Source organism: Malaclemys terrapin, chromosome 15 (genome assembly GCF_027887155.1).
Source record: "Malaclemys terrapin pileata isolate rMalTer1 chromosome 15, rMalTer1.hap1, whole genome shotgun sequence".
Classification (NCBI taxonomy): domain Eukaryota; kingdom Metazoa; phylum Chordata; order Testudines; family Emydidae; genus Malaclemys; species Malaclemys terrapin.
In genome coordinates this window covers 7,285,035-7,303,470 of record NC_071519.1, presented here as the reverse complement: position 1 = coordinate 7,303,470, position 18,436 = coordinate 7,285,035, and the positions used below count along the sequence as shown (strand labels likewise).

Here is an 18,436-nt window from a genome sequence, read left to right as displayed (position 1 = left end):
CAAAAGCCATGACAGAGAGAGGATACAGCCAGGATGCAACGCAGTGCCGCGTGAAAATCAAGGACCTGAGACAAGGCTACCAGAAGACCAAAGCGGCAAATGGACGCTCCGGATCCCAGCCCCAGACATACCGTTTCTACGAGGCACTGCATTCCGTTCTAGGTGCGGCCGCTACCACTACCCCGCCACTGACCGTTGACTCTGATGAAGGGGTATTGTCGACGGCCGCTTCCTCGGAGATGTTTGCGGATGGGGAAGATGAGGAGGACGAGGCAGTCGACAGTGCTTACAACGCTGATTTCCCCGACAGCCAGGATCTCTTCATCACCCTCACAGAGATCCCCTACCAACCCTCCCAAGGCGTTAACCCTGACCCTGAATCAGGGGAAGGATCAGTCGGTAAGTGTTTCAAACATGTAAACGTTTATTTTGATCAGAACAGGAATGGAATATTAACAATGGGTTTTTCATGATTAGTTTGCCCTAGGTGCTCTACTTTTTAGTCCTGGCCAGTGCAGCTACTGGAAAATTCTGTCAATATGTCCAGGGATAGAGCAGAAATCCTCCGGGGACATCTCCACGAAGCTCTCCTGGAGGTAATTTGAAAGCCTTTGCATCAGGTTCCTGGGGAGAGTGGCCTTATTGCATCCTCCATGGTAGGAAACTTTTCCGCGCCAGGCTAGCAGCAAGTACTCCGGGATCAGTGCCTCGCACAGCATGGTGGCATACGTCCCTGGTTTTTGCTGACATTCACGCAGCATGCAGTCTTTCTCTATGTTCAAAATCCTCATCAGAGTGATATCACTCATGGTGACCTGCTTTAAATTAGGGGAATGTTAGTATTGGGACTGATTGCCTGTTCCTTTACATAACTGTAACCGGCTGTTTACAGCCACGCGGTGGAGGCGGGACAGGGGCAGCATACAGGGATCTTTCCCAGGGACATCCGCGAGGGGGCTGGGACAGGGGCAGAGTTCATGCTGGCCGCATTGCCAGTAGCAGGAACTGGCCAACTCTAGGGGCATTGCTTTGAATGAAAGGAGGGCACTGCTATAAATTAGGCTTTCAGCAGCCAAAAGTCTACGGCTTACCATGTCCGCCTGCTACCCGAATTCCGCTGTCCTGCCCCGATTGTGTGATCTGTACTACAAGATCCCAGGCACTGAATGGGAAGGCTGAAAATTCGACCTTGTCCTGAGTGCGCATGTAATAGGTGCTGTGCATGGTCTTGTTCACAGAGAAAGACTATGTTCATTGTTCACAAAAATGTATCTTTGTGAGGAATTCACTCCCTTTTTCCCATCCTACAGCTGAGAGTGTCTCCCAACCTACCCCGGCATCCCCCACCCAGAGGCTGGCGCAGATTAGGCGGAGAAAGAGAAGGACATGGGATGAGATGTTCTCAGAACTTATGGGCTGCTCCCGAGCTGAGGCGGCACAGCAGACCCAGTGGAGGGAGAACATGTTGCAATACCAGCGATCACACAGCGAACGGGAGGACAGGTGGTGGCAGGAAGACCAGCAGGCGACTCAAACGCTGCTTGGACTAATGAGGGAGCAAATGGACACGCTCCGGCGCCTTGTAGATGTTCTGCAGGACTGGAGGCAGGAGGACAGAGCCCTGCTGCAGTCTATCTCTAACCGCCCTCCCCCGCCACAAAGTCCCATCCCCCCGTCATCCAAAGTCTCAAGAAGGAGGGGCAGCAGGAGCCGTGAAAACAGTCACTCCACCCCTGCAGACCGCTCAAGTACCAGAAGGCTCTCATTCCCAAAGTTTTGATAAGTCCTTTCCTTCAATCCAAAAGCACCTCACCCAAGCCCCCGTCCCAGTGTCATCCCCTAACTGTGTAGTTGTTAATAAAAAGTACATTTTTGTTAATTACTGTTTCCGTCATGTTCTTTTAGAGGAGAGTGTGTTTGAAGGGGGGAAAGGGGGCTGGTAATTGGAGAGGACAGTCACCTTTACCAGTGTACAGACACGGGAGCAGGTTCAACAGCAGGTCACACAAACATTGCAGTCACTAGGCACCCTGGTCAGTCTGGGAGGTGGTTTTCATGTTCTGTTGGGGGGGGCTATGTGAGTTTGTGGGGGGGAGGGGAAGGGAGGTTACAGATCTTATGCAGCGGTCCTTAGCCTGGATGACAGAGCCATGCAGCAGGGGATTTGTAACCGTCCTCCCCTGCCACAAAGTCACACAGCCCCCACACACAGAGTCCTGAAAAGGAGGGGTGGCAGGCTCCGTTGAAACAACCAGTCCACCACTGCGGACCGCTCTAGAAGCAGGAGCCTGTCATTCCTCAAGTTTAGAAGCATCCTTTCCATCCCTACACCCGCTCCCCACCACAGTCTGCATCCCAGTTTCAACCCTTTACCACAAAATCCTTAATAAAGAAAATGGTGTTAATGAACAAAGTTCCATTTATTTTATTTTTAAAGGTGTGTTGGAAGGGGGGCAACGGGGTGAAGGGGGTATGTAACTGGAGAGGATAGTCAACATTAAGTGGCTAAAGAAATGGGGGCAGGTTCAGCTTCTCTTTAAACAAACTTAATAGTCACAGGTTACCCAGCTCACTGTGGAACCTAGTTTTCAAAGCCTCCCGGATGCACAGCGCGTCCTACTGGGCTCTTCTAATTGCCTGGCTGTCTGGCTGGGCGTAATCAGCAGCCAGGCAATGTGCCTCAACCTCCCACCCCGCCATAAACGTCTCCCCCTTGCTCTCACAGAGATTGTGGAGCACACAGCAAGCTGCAATAACAATGGGGATATTGGTTTCACAGATCAGAGCGAGTCAGTAAGCTTCTCCATCTCCCCTTGAGACGTCCAAAAGCACACTCCACCACCATTCTGCACTTGCTCAGCCGGTAGTTGAAGAGTTCTTTTTCACTGTCCAGGGTGCCTGTATAGGGCTTCATGAGCCAGGGCATTAGGGGGTAGGCTGGGTCCCCGAGGATCACTATAGGCATCTCGACATCCCCAACAGTTATTTTGTGGTCTGAGAAGTAAATACCTTCCTGCGGCCGTCTAAACAGACCAGAGTTCCTGAAAACACGAGCGTCATGAACCTTGCCCGGCCATCCGACGTTGTTGTTGGTAAAACGTCCCCCATGGTCCACCAGTGCTTGCAGCACCATTGAAAATTAGCCCTTTTTGTTAATGTACTGGCTGGCCTGGTGGTCCGGTCCCAGGATAGGGGTGTGAGTTCCATCTATAGCCCCACCGCAGTTTGGGAATCCCATCGCAGCGAAGCCATCTATGATGACCTGCACGTTTCCCAGGGTCACTACCTTTGAGAACAGTAGCTCAACTATTGCGTTGGCTACTTGCATCACAGCAACCCCCACGGTAGATTTTCCCACGCCAAGGTGGTTCGGGACTGACCGGTAGCTGTCTGGCGTTGCAAGCTTCCAGAGGGCTATGGCCACTCGCTTCTGGACAGTCAGGGCTGCTTGCATCCGGGTGTCCTTGCGCTTCAGGGCAGGGGACAGCAACTCACAAAATTACAGGAAAGTTCCCTTACGCATGCGAAAGTTTTGGAGCCACTGTGATTCATCCCAGACCTGCAGCACTATGCGGTCCCACCAGTCCGTGCTTGTTTCCCGGGCCCAGAATCGCCGTTCCACAGCATCAACATGACCCATTGCCACCATGATGTCCACGGCGCGGGGTCCTGTGCTTTGCGAGAGGTCTGTGCCCCTCTCAGACTTAATGTCCTCACCGCGCTGCCGTAGCCTCCTCACCCGATTTCTCAGCATCTGCCTCTGAAAAAGGTGGATGATAAGGTGCGAGGTGTTGACAACAGCCATAACAACAGCGATGGTCACAGTGGGCTCCATGCTCACAGTGCTGTGGCGTCCACGCTGTCACTCATCAGAAAAGTGTGTGAACTGATTGCCTGCCGGGGCTTTCAGGGAGGGAGGGCGGGAGTGACGGTTGAATGATGACAGTTACCCAAAACCACCCTCGACACATTTTTTTTCCCCAGCAGGCATTGGGGGCTCAACCCAGAATTCCAATGGGCAGCGGGGACTGCGGGAACTGTGGGATAGCTGCCCACAGTGCACCGCTTCCAATGTCGACGCTTGCCCCGTTAGTGTGGACTCACAAAGTCGAGTTACTGTTCTTAGTGTGGATACACACACATTCAACTTTGTAATATCGGTTCTACTAATTCAATTTAAGTAAAATTGAACTACTCTCGTAGTGTAGACATACCCTAAGATTACATATTGGGGTACAACTTGCCCTTGTACATGGCCTCTCAGGTATCAGGCCTCTACCCAGCCCCTCTCTATGGGTAGGGACCCACATGCCTCTCCTTTTTGACCAGGGTTTGAGGATTGCAGCTTGTCCTCCACTGTGTTCACTGGACTAACATCCAGTTCCTGTGCTTTGCTTTCTCTCCAAGGGCTGTGAGCAGTGTGTGTGTGATAGAGGTGGGAATTTTGGTGATACTTCTATGATGTCAATACACACCTCAGTTTCCCTCTGTGATTGGTATTGCTATGATTATAAAGAGGAGGAGACATGAGGTGTTTTGTCACATATCTGTCTTGGGTGATATGAATGGGTCATTAAGGACAAGCTGGGACCAACCTACATCAATGGAATACCTGACAGAGACAAGGGAATAATTCTCACCTGTCCATGGGAAGATCTCAGCTTTGCTGAGTGAAGCATACAGGACTCGTTATGTTTTTGGGAGCAGGAAGAATTGGGTTTACAGACGCAGGGAGCTCTACCGGAGCAAAGACAAATGGACAGGCAAAGTGAAAGGAAACAACTGTTTTTAACAGCAACATGGCTCAAGAGCATTGGCCAATATGGACTATAATGTCTTCTCTGCATCTCTGTCCTAATCTAAAGACTTTCTAATGCTGTGTTTCAGTTGACTAATAAACCCTGCTGTATTTTAAGTCTGCGCAGTGTCACAACAAAAACTTGCTGAGGTGCATTGAAGCATGAATGAGGAACAGTCTCTGAACAGGAGTGTAGCCCAGCTGGACCTGCTGGGCAGAGCTCACAGGTTGAAATACGAGTGTTGAAGCCAGAGGCTCAGGTGCTAAAGCTACATGGCCTATGCTTGTGAAAGAATGGAACCCCTTGGGGGTCTAGCACACTCAAGCGGCACCTCCCATGGACTGTTTAAAAGCCAGGGCATTGCTCAGATCCTATGCATCCATGACAGTGTGCCAGAGGTTAAGCCTTATGGGAAAAAGATATAAAACAAGAAAAGGATCTAAATGTGTATTTACCATCATCCCCGCATCAGTCCTCTTGGGAATCCCTCATCAGTTACAAAGTGTATTAAAACCATTCTCTAAGGCTTACCTCTTGGTTATCAGGTCATGTCAGTTTTGTTAGAGGGCTTTCCCTTCACCATCCCACTTCCCTAGTTCTTGTCACACAGACCGCAAGCAGCAAAAGACCAGAAGTCTGAAGTGCAGATAATGCAATGTTTATTGGGGTTAGTTTCCAAGCAAGCATATTCCAAAGCCCTTCACACCAGTCGGGTTTATCTCTATACTCCGATAGAGTCTGTTCCACAGTGTTCCATTCCCAGCTCTGATTCCGCAGAGTGTTTACCCCGTGTCCCCCTTCCAAGCTCTGACACCGCAGAGCCTTGCCTGTGTCCCTGTTCCCTATTCCCGTTCTCCCCTTAACAAACATGATTCCAATTTCCCTCCCCCCCCTTGTTTAACACCAGTTTATATAGTAATATTCTCAGCTATACCTTAACCAATCATTGTATTGAAATTTAACTACCCAATCCTAACATATTGTAACATAATTCTCTAACCAATTATATCCCACTACCCTAATTAACTTACACCTAAAAAAAATTATTTATACAACATAACAGAAACAATTAGAGAACAAGACAGATTAGCAATAGAAAAGTGGGGGACATAAAGATAAAGCAATACCAAAATGAGGGTTTCACAACCACAACCATTGATAAGTGATTTCTTGCCAGACAGGATGCTATCAAACTAAGTTTTCTTTAACCATCTTAAGATCTGTTTCTTTATCTGGTGGTGATGGGCACTATCAGGACAGAATCGTCTTCCTAACAACTCAATACTACCTTATTTCAATGTGACTGGTTTGGGATGTGTGCTTATGGCTGCCCCTGCTGCTTAGCCAAAGGCCTTAGCCTAAGAACAAGACCTCAGACTATCCTAGTGAGAGAAGGCCCATACACAGGCAGACTGTGATTTTGATTCTTTGTTTTATACCCCTGTCACTAGCTAAGTGATAAAAATACACCTAAGTTCTTAAAGTATAGGCTTTACAGGCAGGTCTGAATATATCTATATTCTAACAGTGGGTTCTACCCCTTCCCCCATTTTGTGTCTGTCTTGTCTATTTAGATAGTAAATTCTTCAGGGCATGGGCCGTCTACTATTCTGTGTTTGCACTTTGCCTAGCACAATGGCAACCCAGTATTAGTTGGTCCTTAGGCACTAAGGTAATGAATATGATTTATAATAATAATAACTCTCCTGCAACTTCAAGCCAAGGAAGCTGGCCTTGGGATGTTACTGCTTAAAAATGAGCTGGGGTTAAAACCATGGAATATTCTTTGTGAAAAGTATCCCACAGATTCCACAGACCTCCCTTGTTTTCTTTGCCTTGAGCAGGGTTTCCAGTTTCCAAACCTGAGGTGATCTCGCAGCTGGAAGGAGGGGAAGAGCCGTGGGTCCCAGACCTCCAGGGCTCTGAGAAAGAAGTGCTCCCGAGAGCTGCCTACACAGGTGAGGAATTGGTTAAACCAACTAAAAATCTGTCGGTGAATACAGGAAACAATTGTGATGCCCTACAAAGACCTTGTGAGCTCTCCAAGTTCAGGATTGTTCCTTGCAGATATGGAATCATTAGGCAGAGGTCACTCATGGCTTCCCACCTATACTGACTGACAACTAGCAGCAGATCCCTCCCCAATGTAGCTTCCCCCAGAGTCTTCTGGTGAGATGTGGACCAAAACTGAGCCCTTCCTCTCTTCTCTGGGGAAAGGTTTGGGGAAAATCAGCTCCTGATAGGTTTAATCTCTCCCACACGTATTTTGATTTGTTCATCCCTTTTTCCATTCCTCTCTCTGAGATTTCCTTTCTTTCCGGCACAGGTAGTGACCTATGTCTGGATTCTCTCTGTCTCCCATCAGGTGTTGGGATGGTGAGTGAGAATGAGGAGGAGAAACCCCAGCAGGAAGATGCTGAGCAAGTGGAACCACATGGAACATTATCAGGAAGATCCAAAGGGAATATTTCCGGGAGTTGTGCAATCCCAGAAAAAGCAAAAGCCTGTGAGACTCAGCAGAGGCCAGAGGAAAACTTCAGTTGCCACTCAAACCTTATTACACGCGACAGAATCAACTTGGAAGAGACACACTACACATGCCATGAGTGTGGGAAAAGCTTCAATGGGAGCTCAGACTTTTTCACACATCAGCGAATCCACAGAGGAGAGAGACCCTCCATGTGCTCTGAGTGCGGGAAAAGCTTCAGTCGGAGCTCAGCTCTTATCAGACATTGGAGAACCCACACTGGAGAGAAACCCTACACGTGCTCCGAGTGTGGGAAACACTTCAATCGGAGCTCACACCTTATTACACATCAGACAGTCCACACAGGTGAGAAACCTTATGGATGCTCTGAGTGTGGGAAATGCTTCACTAATAGTTCAGCCCTCATTTCACATCAGCGAATCCACACAGGAGAGAGGCCGTACACATGCTCTGAGTGTGGGAAAAGCTTTAGTCGGCACTCAAACCTTATCACACATCGTAGAATCCACACAGGAGAGACGCCCTACACGTGCTCTGAGTGTGGGAAAAGCTTTAATCAGCACTCACAGCTTATCACGCATCGTAGAATCCACACAGGTGAGACGCCCTACACGTGCTCTGAGTGCGGGAAAAGCTTCAATCGGAGCTCACACCTTATCACACATCAGACAATCCACACGGGTGAGAAACCTTATGGATGCTCTGAGTGTGGGAAACGCTTCAATCGGAGCTCACACCTTATCACACATAGGAGAATCCACTCGGGGGAGAAACCTTATGGATGCTCTGAGTGTGGGAAACGCTTCACTGATAGTTCAGCCCTCATCTCACATCAGCGAATCCACACAGGAGAGACGCCCTACACATGCTCTGAGTGTGGGAAAAGCTTCAATCGGAGCTCTGCCCTTATCACACATCAGACAATCCACACGGGTGAGAAACCTTATGGATGCTCTGAGTGTGGGAAACGCTTCAGTCAGAGCTCACAGCTTATCATACATCGAAGAATCCACACAGGAGAGAAACCCTACACATGCTCAGAGTGTGGGAAATGCTTCAATCGGAGCTCAAACCTTATTAGACATCAGACAATCCACATGAGAGAGAACTGTAATAAATGTCTTGATTAGGGCTGGCCAAAAAATGTTTTGTTTTGTTTTTTTTAAATCACATTTGCTAATTCCCACATAGTGATCTTTGCACCGTCTTCACTGTGGTCTCTCAGCTGCCCCAGATGAGTTGCCTGCTTCTGCCTTTTGCAGCTCACCCTTCTTTGGGGTCAGTCTTGTGATCTTTTCTATCAACTCCTTTCCTTTTGAGTCGTAGGATTGTGTGTCATAGAATATTAGGGTTGGAAGAGACTTCAGGAGGTCATCTAGTCCAATCACCTGCTCAAAGCAGGACCAACACTAATTAAATCATCCCAGCCAAGGCTTTGTCAAGCTGTGCCTTGAAAACCTCTAAGTATGGAGATTCCTCCTCCTCCCTAGGTAACCCATTCCAGTGCTTCACCACCCTCCTAGCGAAATAGTGTTTTCTAATAGCCAACCTAGACCTCCCCCACTGCAATTTGAGACCATTGCCTCTTGTTCTGTCATCTGCAACCACTGAGAACAGCTGAGCTCCATCCTCTTTGGAATCCCCCTTCAGGTAGTTGAAGGCTGCTATCAAATCCCCCCATCACTCTTGTCTTCTGCAGACTAAATAGCCCCAGTTCCCTCAGCCTCTCCTCGAAAGTCATTTGCCCCAGCCCCATAATTGTTTTCGTTGCCCTCCGCTGGACTCTCTCCAATTTGTCCACATCCCTTCTGAAGTGGGGGGGACCAAAACTGGATGCAGTACTCCAGATGTGGCCTCACCAGTGCCGAATAGACGGGAATAATCATTTCCCTCGATCTGGTGGCAATGCTCCTACTAATACAGCCCGATATGCCATTAGCCTCCTTGGCAACGAAGGCACACTGCTGATTCTCATCCAGCTTCTCATCCACTGTAATTCCCAGGTCCTTTTCTGCAGAACTGCCACTTAGCCAGTCGGTCCCCAGCCTGTAGCGATGCATGGGATTTTTCCATCCTAAGTGCAGGACTCTGCACTTGTCCTTGTTGAGCCTCATCAGATTTCTTTTGGCCCAATCCTCTAATTTGTCTAGGTCACTCGGACCCTATCCCTACCCTCCAGAGTATCTACCTCTTCCCCCCATCTTAGTGTCATCTGCAAACTTGCTGAGGGTGCAATTAATCCCACCATCCAGATCATTAATAAAGATGTTGAACAAAATTGGCATCAGGACCGACCCCTGGGGCACTCCGCGTAATACCGGCTGCCAATTAGACATCAAGCCATTGATCACTACCCGTTGATCCCGACAATCTAGCCAGCTTTCTATCCTCCTTATAGTCCATTCATCCAAGCCATACTTTTTTTAACTTGCTGGCAAGAATACTGCAGGAGACTGTATTCAAAGCTTTGCTAAAGTCAAGATATATCACCTCCACCACATTCCACATATCCACAGAGCCAGTTTTCTCATCATAGAAGGCCCTCCAACCCAGAATGTTCATCAGGTCCAGGTGAGGGAGAGAGGTTTGATTCCCAACAAGCAGCACTGACGCAAAAACTACCTGTGCCTTACATCCACTAGGACTGTACGTGGCATTGGCTGCTCAAGTTAGCGATTTTGATGTAAAAAGACAATTATTGTTGAGTGCAGATGCAGCCCAGGTGCAGTGGCTGGCATTAGCTTTCCTCTTGACCTGACCTAAACTCCATCATGTTTCCTAGTCTAAACAAACCCTGAGCATCATGGTTATACTGTTCCCCCCATTTCAAAGCAATTGTTATCATCAAGTTTCCCCCTTTGGGAAGAAATTGTTTCATTCCCAGCTGCTCTGAGGTTGTTTCAGGTTTTGCTGGAGAGCAGATATTTTTACTATCGTTTTCCTCACTTAAAATATATTGAACTATAACAAAGAGCAGGAACAGGGCAGGGATAGGGAAAAATGTCATTTCACCCTCTGTAACAACAGAAGAAGATGGGGTAAGTCAGAGGGATTCCCTTACTCCCCATCACCATCCCAATCCCCCTGTTGTTCAATTGGTTAGCTCAATATTTTTTTCTAAGGGGCTGAGAAGAGGATTCCCTAGTAAGTGACTTGTAACTAAGGGTATGTCTACACTACGGAATTAATCCGAATTTATATAATTTGAATTAATTTTGGATTTGAATTTTGGAAACAGATTGTATAAAGTCAAATGTATGCGGCCACACTAAGCACATTAATTCGGTGGTGTGCGTCCATGTACCGGGGCTAGCGTCTATTTCTGGAGCACTGCACTGTGGGTAGCTATCCCATAGTTCCCGCAGTATCCTCCACCCATTGGAACTCTGGGTTGAGATCCCAACGCCTGATAGGGCCAAAAACATTGTCGTGGGTGGTTCTGGGTATATCCTCCCCCATCTCCAGGGAAGCAACGGCAGACAACCGTTTCACCCAGGAAAAAGGCGCGAATAGTGCAGATGTCATACCATGGCAAGCATGGAGCCCGCTCAGCTAAAGACAGCAGTCATGAACATTGTAAACACCTCGCGCGTTATCGTGCAGTTTTTGCTGAACCAGAACCTGTAAAACCAGGCGGTCAGGAGTAGGCTACAGCAGCATGGCAGCGAGAGTGATGAGGACATGGAATTCCATCAAACCGTGGGACCCGGTGATTTGGAGATCATGCTGTTAATGGAGCAGGTTACAGCCATGGAACGCCGATTCTGGGCCCTGGAAACAAGCACAGACTGGTGGGACTTCCCCCAGCTTGCTTTCAAAGGAAATAAAATCACTATCATTTAAAAATCATGTATTCTTTATTAATTAATTATAAAAATAGGGAGAGAACCGACAAGGTAATCTGGGTGAGGTTTGGGAGGAGAATAGAAGTGAAGTAAAAGGCCACTGAAAAAATTCAATATAATGACAGCCTTTTGGTTGGGCTGTCCACTGGGGTGGAGTGGGAGGGTGCACGGAGTGTCCCCCTCCCGTGTTCTTACACGTTCTGGGTGAGGAGGATATGGAACATGGTGAGGGGGGAGGGAGGTTATGCAGCGGCAGTCTGTTATCCTGCTGCCGTTCCTGAAGCTCCACCAGATGCCGGCACATGTCCGTTTGATCACGCAGCAGCCCCAGCGTTGCAGCCTGCCACCTCTCATCTCGAGCATCCCTCATGACCTCACGTTCGCTGGCATCTTTCCTAAATTTAGATACTGTGTCCTTCCACTCATTCAAATGAGCTCTTTCATTGCGGGTGCATTCCATTATTTCCGTGAACATCTCGTCTCGCGTCCTCTTTCTTTGCCGCCTTATTTGAGATAGCCTTCGGGACGGAGGAGGGAGGCTTGAAAAATTTGCAGCTGCTGGAGGGAGGGTTGAAAAAAAGGAGAGAAGTTTTTTAAATGATACATTTTACAGAACAATGCTTATACTCTTTCATAGTGAACAACACTACTCACATTACATAGCACATGTGATTTCAGTACAAGGTCGCATTTTCCATCTTAATATTGAGTGCCTGTGGCTTTGGTGTTAGAGATCACAGACGCAGGTCCGGGCAACAGAATTCAGCTTGCATGCGGCCATGGTAAGCCATTGTCTTTTGACTTCTGCGCCCTCCTTTCCCACATACCAAGCAAAGCCCGTTGACTGCTACGGTTTTCCTGTTAACCTTCAGCAGCAGAAAACAAACTAACCCCCCCCCCCATCCACTTCTCTGGGATGATTGCTTTATTCCTCCCCCCACCGCGTGGCTGGTATCAGGGAAGATTCCTGCAGAAACAAATTAACCCCCCCACCGCCCCCGCCATGAATTATCTGGGATGATCGCTGTACCCCTCCCCCCACTGCGTGGCTGGTAACAGGGAAGATCTCTGCTAGACAAACGCAAAAAGCTCAGGGCCAATTCCCCCCCCCCCGCGCTTGGTTAACTGCAGGGAAGGATTTCTTTTGAGCCACAGGCAAACAGCCCAGTAGGAACGGACACCTCTGTCCCCTTAATTAAATTCCTGTATTTCAACCAGGTTACCATGAGCGATATCACTCTCCTGAGGATTACACAGCTAGATAAAGAATGGATATTGCTTGAATGCCAGCAAACACCAGGACCATACGCTGCCAGGCTTTGTAATACAATGATACCAGATTACCTGCTGCAAGCATGGCGTGGTCAAGTGTCCTACCATGGAGGATGGAATAAGGCTGCACTGCCCAGAAACCTTGTGGCAAGGCTTTTGGAGTACCTCCAGGAGAGATTCATGGAGATGTCCCTGGAGGATTTCGGGTCAATCCCCAGACATGTTAACAGACTTTTCCAGTAGCTGTACTGGCCGCAAATGCATCCCAAGTCCTCAGGGCAAAGTAATCATTAAAAAACGCTTGTTTTAAAAGCAAGTTTTATATTTTAAAAGGTAAACTCACCTGAGGTCCCTTCCATGGGGTCATGGTCTTGGATACTGGGTTGGGAGGGTACTTCAATCAGGCTGAGAAAAAGATCCTGGCTGTTGGGGAGAACGGAGTGCTGGGTGCTCTCCGCAAGCTCGTCCTCTTCCTCCTCCTCTTCCCCATCCGCAGAATCCTCAGGTGTAGCTGATGAGATTATCTCCACCTCGAAATCCACGGTCAGAGGTGGGGTAGTGGTGGCATCCCCCCCCCTAGAATTGCATACAGCTCGGCGTAGAAGCGGCATGTCCGCGGCTCTGACCCGGAGTGACCGTTTGCCTCCTTTGTATTTTGATAGGCTTGTCTGAGCTCCTTGACTTTCACGCGGCACTGATCTGAGTCCCTATTGTGGCCTCTCTCCATCATGCCCTTGGAGATTTTTTCAAAAGTTTTGGCATTTCGTCTTTTCGAACGAAGTTCTGCTAGCACTGAATCCTCTCCCCATATAGCGATCAGATCCAGTACCTCCCCTACGGTCCATGCTGGTGCTCTTTTCAATTATCGGCCTGCATGGTTACCTGTGCTGATGAGCTGAGCTATCTGTGGTCACCTGTGCTCTTCACGCTGGGCAAACAGGAAATGAAATTCAAATGTTCACAGGGCTTTTCCTGTCTACCTGGCCAGTGTATCCGAGTTCAGATTGCTGTCTAGAGCGGTCACAATAGTGCACTGTGGGACAGCTCCCGGAGGCCAATATCATTGAATTGCGGCCACACTAACCCTAATTCGAAATGACAATATCAATTTTGGCACTACTCCGCTCTTCGGGGTGGAGTACAGAAATTGATTTAAAGAGCCCTTTATTTCGAAATAAATGGCTTCGTTGTGTGGACGGTTACAGGGTTAATTCGATTTAACGCTGCTAAATCCGAATTAAAGTCATAGTGTAGACCAGGCCTAAGCAAAATACCCATGCATTTGGCTCCCAAAGCAGTTGTGGCCCAGGTCCTGCGGGAGGTCACTCTTTCCTAATCAGGTACATGATGCCTATTATTTGGGAAATGCAATCCCTATCTAGGTAGAGATGGGAAAAATGGAAGTGACATTTCTGTTCAGCTCACCCCTGCAAGGTGCTTCAAATGTGTAGAAAATGAAATCCATGTTGAATGTGATATAGCTGCAGAAAGATATCTACTTTTAATACACACCTGATATTTGGTGTCTTATAAAAACAACAAGGAGTCTGGTGGCACCTTAAAGACTAACAGATATATTTGGGCATAAGCTTTCGTGAGTAAAAACCTCACTACTAACAGATATATTTGGGCATAAGCTTTCGTGAGTAAAAACCTCACTTCTTCGAAGAAGTGAGGTTTTTACTCACGAAAGCTTATGCCCAAATATATCTGTTAGTCTTTAAGGTGCCACCAGACTCCTTGTTGTTTTTGTAGATACAGACTAACACGGCTACCCCCTGATACTTGGTGTCTTATAGGGATTCTAAAATGCACCTGAATTTAATCCCTATTTTAAATCTGTGCCATGAGATTAAAGAAATTAAAGGGCATATTTGGGGAGTTATACCTCACTATCACTACTGATATGTTGTGTGTTTGGTGAAGAATTCTATGCTAGAGAAGTGTAAAATTACTCCAAGTAAGGTCAAAGATTTGACAAGAACTCAGGTAGAAATTACCGATATTAGTGATTGATTTTCACCCCAGAGATGGAAGCTATGGTGACCTGTGGCCCAGGTAAACTAGTTTTAGAACTCTGCTCCCTAGTTAAGTGGCATTGATCACACTCCTAAAGGATGCCATGATTAAATTGAGAAAACTGTCTTTTACCATTTGGATCCAAAGTCTCATGAAGCACAGAGAGAAACAGCTGATTCCTTCAGAGCCATTCCATGCCTATGGGTCCCAATCTGGCTGCCTTGTTGGACAAGAAGCACTTCCATGCTGGAGAAATGATTGTACCTAATGAGGGAATGTATCCGATTCCAAGTTCAGACTGCAGGATACATGAATGCTGAGTCCAGAGTCTGTGGTTGGGTCTCTTAGGTTTGCTACTTAGTCTTATGCATTGGTATCACTTCACCACCTCCTGCTACTCTGATAGATTAGAAAGTGTGAAAATAGAGCACAGGTGGTTTTTCCCATGTAGTTTTAGACCCCTTCCACCCACACTTATTGGAGAAGACCCAGGGAGAAATTAACGCTCAGAAATGGAAGGCTCTAGGTTATTGTAGAATGTGATTTCACACAAAGCTCACTGGATGGAAATGAGAATTAAGAGAAAACACCCCATAGGTTTATATTTTGTAATCTTTGAATAAGTTGTTACCAGTAACAATGAAATTAAACATGAAGTTAACTAGTGTAACGTAAGAGGCTGATTATGTGATAACTTTCAGTGTTACAATATAATTCAGGTTTTCTTCTAGTTCTCTCCCTGCCCCCTCCTACTATTTAGGAAATGGTGGCTAATCCTGAAATTAAAACCTCACTCCAAAGGAATTAGAGTGGGGGGATATGTGAGAGAAATAGCATGTATGAGAATAGAGACCCAGTATAGACTGTAATTATTTCTCTTAAAATGGAATTTATTGTGATAAATTTTAAAAATAAATCTTCTGTTAGGAGGAAAATTACTCAAGAGAAGATGTGTAACCGTTTTCCCAGATAGAGGGTAACAGCCACAGAGTTCCCCAGGTCTCTTGTTTGCAAAGCAAAGATGTATAAGGCAGGAGATGTTAAAATCTAAAATGGTGATGGATGTGTGATGGTAGCTTTTCTGGGTTGGTGGGTTTTTTTTTTTTTTTTTTTTTTTTTGGTTTTGTTTTTTAATTTAATTTTTGTTTTGTTTTTGCAACCAATTATTTGTATAGGAACTGAGGCCCCTTTTCCTGTTGAGCACAGCTATTTAACCCTCAGGCCTGGCTCTGGAAACCTCAGAATTGGCCTTGTGTTTCTTTTATTTTTGATATCTTTGGGGTTAACAGATTCACAATGTATGCGGTTCACAGCAACAGATACTTTGAGAAACCTGCAAGGTTAAGCAGGCTTTTTCCAAACTGACATTGCCTCAATTCAGACCTCAATTCAGCTGGATTGGGGCACATCTCTATCAAAGGAGTAGTTCACACCTGATTTGACCAGAGAGCTCGGGGACGGGGTGGTAAAATAGGATAAGTAGGAATCGATAACAATGAAGTTAAAGGTAAGGGTGAAAGCCCCTCACATTGCACATCAACAAGCGCTCTGAACCATCTGGCACTGGTCACTCTCAGACAGCACACTGAGCTAGATGTACCATTGGTCTGACCCAGTATGATCAGTCTTGCATTCTTATGTTATGTAAGCCACCTACAGCCTTGTCTACACTGGCAAGTTTCTGCACAGGAAAGCAGCTTTCTACAGTGTAACTTCTGAGGTGAACACACAGCCAAGCCACTTAGTGCGCAGAAACTGTGACGATGCAGCGCTGTAAAGAAACCCACCCTGACGAGAGGCATACAGCTTTCTGCGCTGGGGCTACAGTGCTGCGGTGCCAGTGTAGACACCCTAGTGAATTACAGCACTGCGATTGGCCTTCGGGAGGTATCCCACAATCCCTGTTCTCTCCTCTCTGGTCATCAGTTTGAACTCTACTGCACTGCCCTCAGGTGACCAACCATGAACTCCGCCCCTTAAATTCCTTGGGAATTTTGAAAGTCCCCTTCCTGTTTGCTCGCTGACGCCTGCAGTGGTCTCAGCGCATCTTTCCAGGTGACCATGACTGCTGTGCGCACCAGGCGATACCCCACTTGGAGCAATGCCGAGCTGCTGGACCTCATCAGCATTTGGGGAGAGGAGACTGTCCAGTCCCAGCTATGCTCCAGCTGTAGGAATTCTGTCAACAATGGACAGATTTCACTATGCGTGAGAGAAAGAGGCCGTGACCGGGACACACTGCAGTGCAGGCTCAAAGTGAAGGAGCTGTGGAACACCTACTACAAAGCACAGGAGGCAAACCGCAGCTTCAGTGCTGCTCCCATAAGCTCCTGGTTCTACAAAGAGCTGAACGTGATACTCAGTGGTGACCCCACCTCCACTGCGAAGGCCACTGTGGATACTTCGATGGCTCGCATGCCAGTTGAGAGTGGACTGAGCCAGGAGGAGGAAATCTTGGAGGTGGAGGGGGACCGAGAGGCAGGGGATGAATCAGAGGTTAGAGATGCATGCAGCTAGGAGTTCTTCTCTATCCCAGAGGAGGCTAGCCAGTCACAGCTTTTGGAGCTTGGTGAAGTGCAAACAGGAGAGGAGGCCCCTGGTAAATATCTTTGATTTTGGGAATCACTGAAGTGAGTTGTTGGGGGCAGGCGGGTTGCAGAAAGGAGGCTTGTGTCTGTATGATGTGCATTCCACCATATGCCTAGTCTGAGCGGCGGAACAGGGTGTTGATTGATTCCCTCACTTCATGGGAATCTGCCCCAGAGATCTCCATGAAACTGTCATGGAGATACCTGGAAATCCGCTGCCACAGGTTCTTTGGCAGAGCTCCATTGTATCTTGCCCCATTAAGGGTAACTTTCCCACACCACTCTGCTGTCACAGAGTGGGTGGTGGAGACCATTGCTCTACACATTGTTCCATACTGGCCACATAAGGGCCAGTGCGGAAGCCACAGTCTTGGAGAAGACCGTCCCTTGATTCCCTGGTCACCCTCAGCAGCGAGATATCTTCCATAATGAAAACAGCCTGTGGAAAATATGGGCACAGGAATGATTATAAGCCCCCCCCCCATAGTGCTGGCTGTCCCCCAGAGCTATGTGCCCAGTGTACTGTATGGTCCTGGAACAGTGATTTCCCCTGCCCCTGCTGTTACCATTTCGGGGGGCTTGTGGCTCATTTGTGCTTGCCTGGGGTCAAGCACTTAGTGATAGGTATGTGAATAGTGGCTGTGTTTTAAATCACTGAATCAGTGATCTCTGTGTTGCAAACAGTACTGCTTCTGTAAAATGTTTGATTTGACCTCACAGATATGACCTTGCGATCCCAGCATCCCTCTTTGTTATCCCTGGCTGAATGGCTATGCAGAATTAGAAAGCAGCCATGAAGAACTAAAGAGAACTTTCTGCATGATGTCATGATGCACTTTGTGGCCGAAAAACAAGATTTGAAGGAGTGGCTGGACAGCAAGAAGAGGGACTGGAAGGAGAACGCAGTGTGCCAGAATGAAGCCTCGAAGCAGCTCCTAAACGTTATGGAGTGGCAAGTGGACACGCTCCAGGCGCTACTAGCACTGCAAACCGAGCAGCTCCGCGCCCACCCTCCCTTCCACCTGCTGTCACAAAACTCTTTCCCATGCACTCCCCAGACACTGCCAACACACTATTATCAACCTCCTGGCTTTAGTCTTTACCCACTGCATTCCACTCCTGCCCCATCACAGTCCAGCCCTGCAGACTCCTTGTACCCACTGCACTCGACACCCATCCCTCTGCAGTTTATTCCTGCTGAAGTACAGTACCCGCTGCACCGTACTCCTAAGTATAAGGTTGCATATGATACCTGGACATACACAAATCTTTAACCATTCTGGGACCGCATCTCCTAATGGGATCCTCTCTTCCCCCACAGTGCTCATGTAGTTTTTGTTTGTTTGTCTCTCTCCTCTGGTGGTTATTTTAATAAAATAATAGTTTTGGTTTGAAAGCAATCCTTAATCAATTAACTGAAAGCAA

The 18,436-nt window shown here is 47.5% G+C and overlaps 1 protein-coding gene across 1 annotated transcript in view; it reads left to right on the top strand.

Moving 5' to 3' along the window:
* LOC128822969 (zinc finger protein 501-like) overlaps positions 1-18,436 on the top strand; it is a 348,938-nt gene that overhangs the window by 23,056 nt on the left and 307,446 nt on the right. Inside the window, exons 4-5 of the mRNA XM_054004886.1 lie at positions 6,644-6,757; positions 7,165-8,384. Coding sequence (XP_053860861.1) covers positions 6,644-6,757; positions 7,165-8,384 — 1,334 coding nt within the window. The remainder of the gene's footprint in view (positions 1-6,643; positions 6,758-7,164; positions 8,385-18,436) is intronic.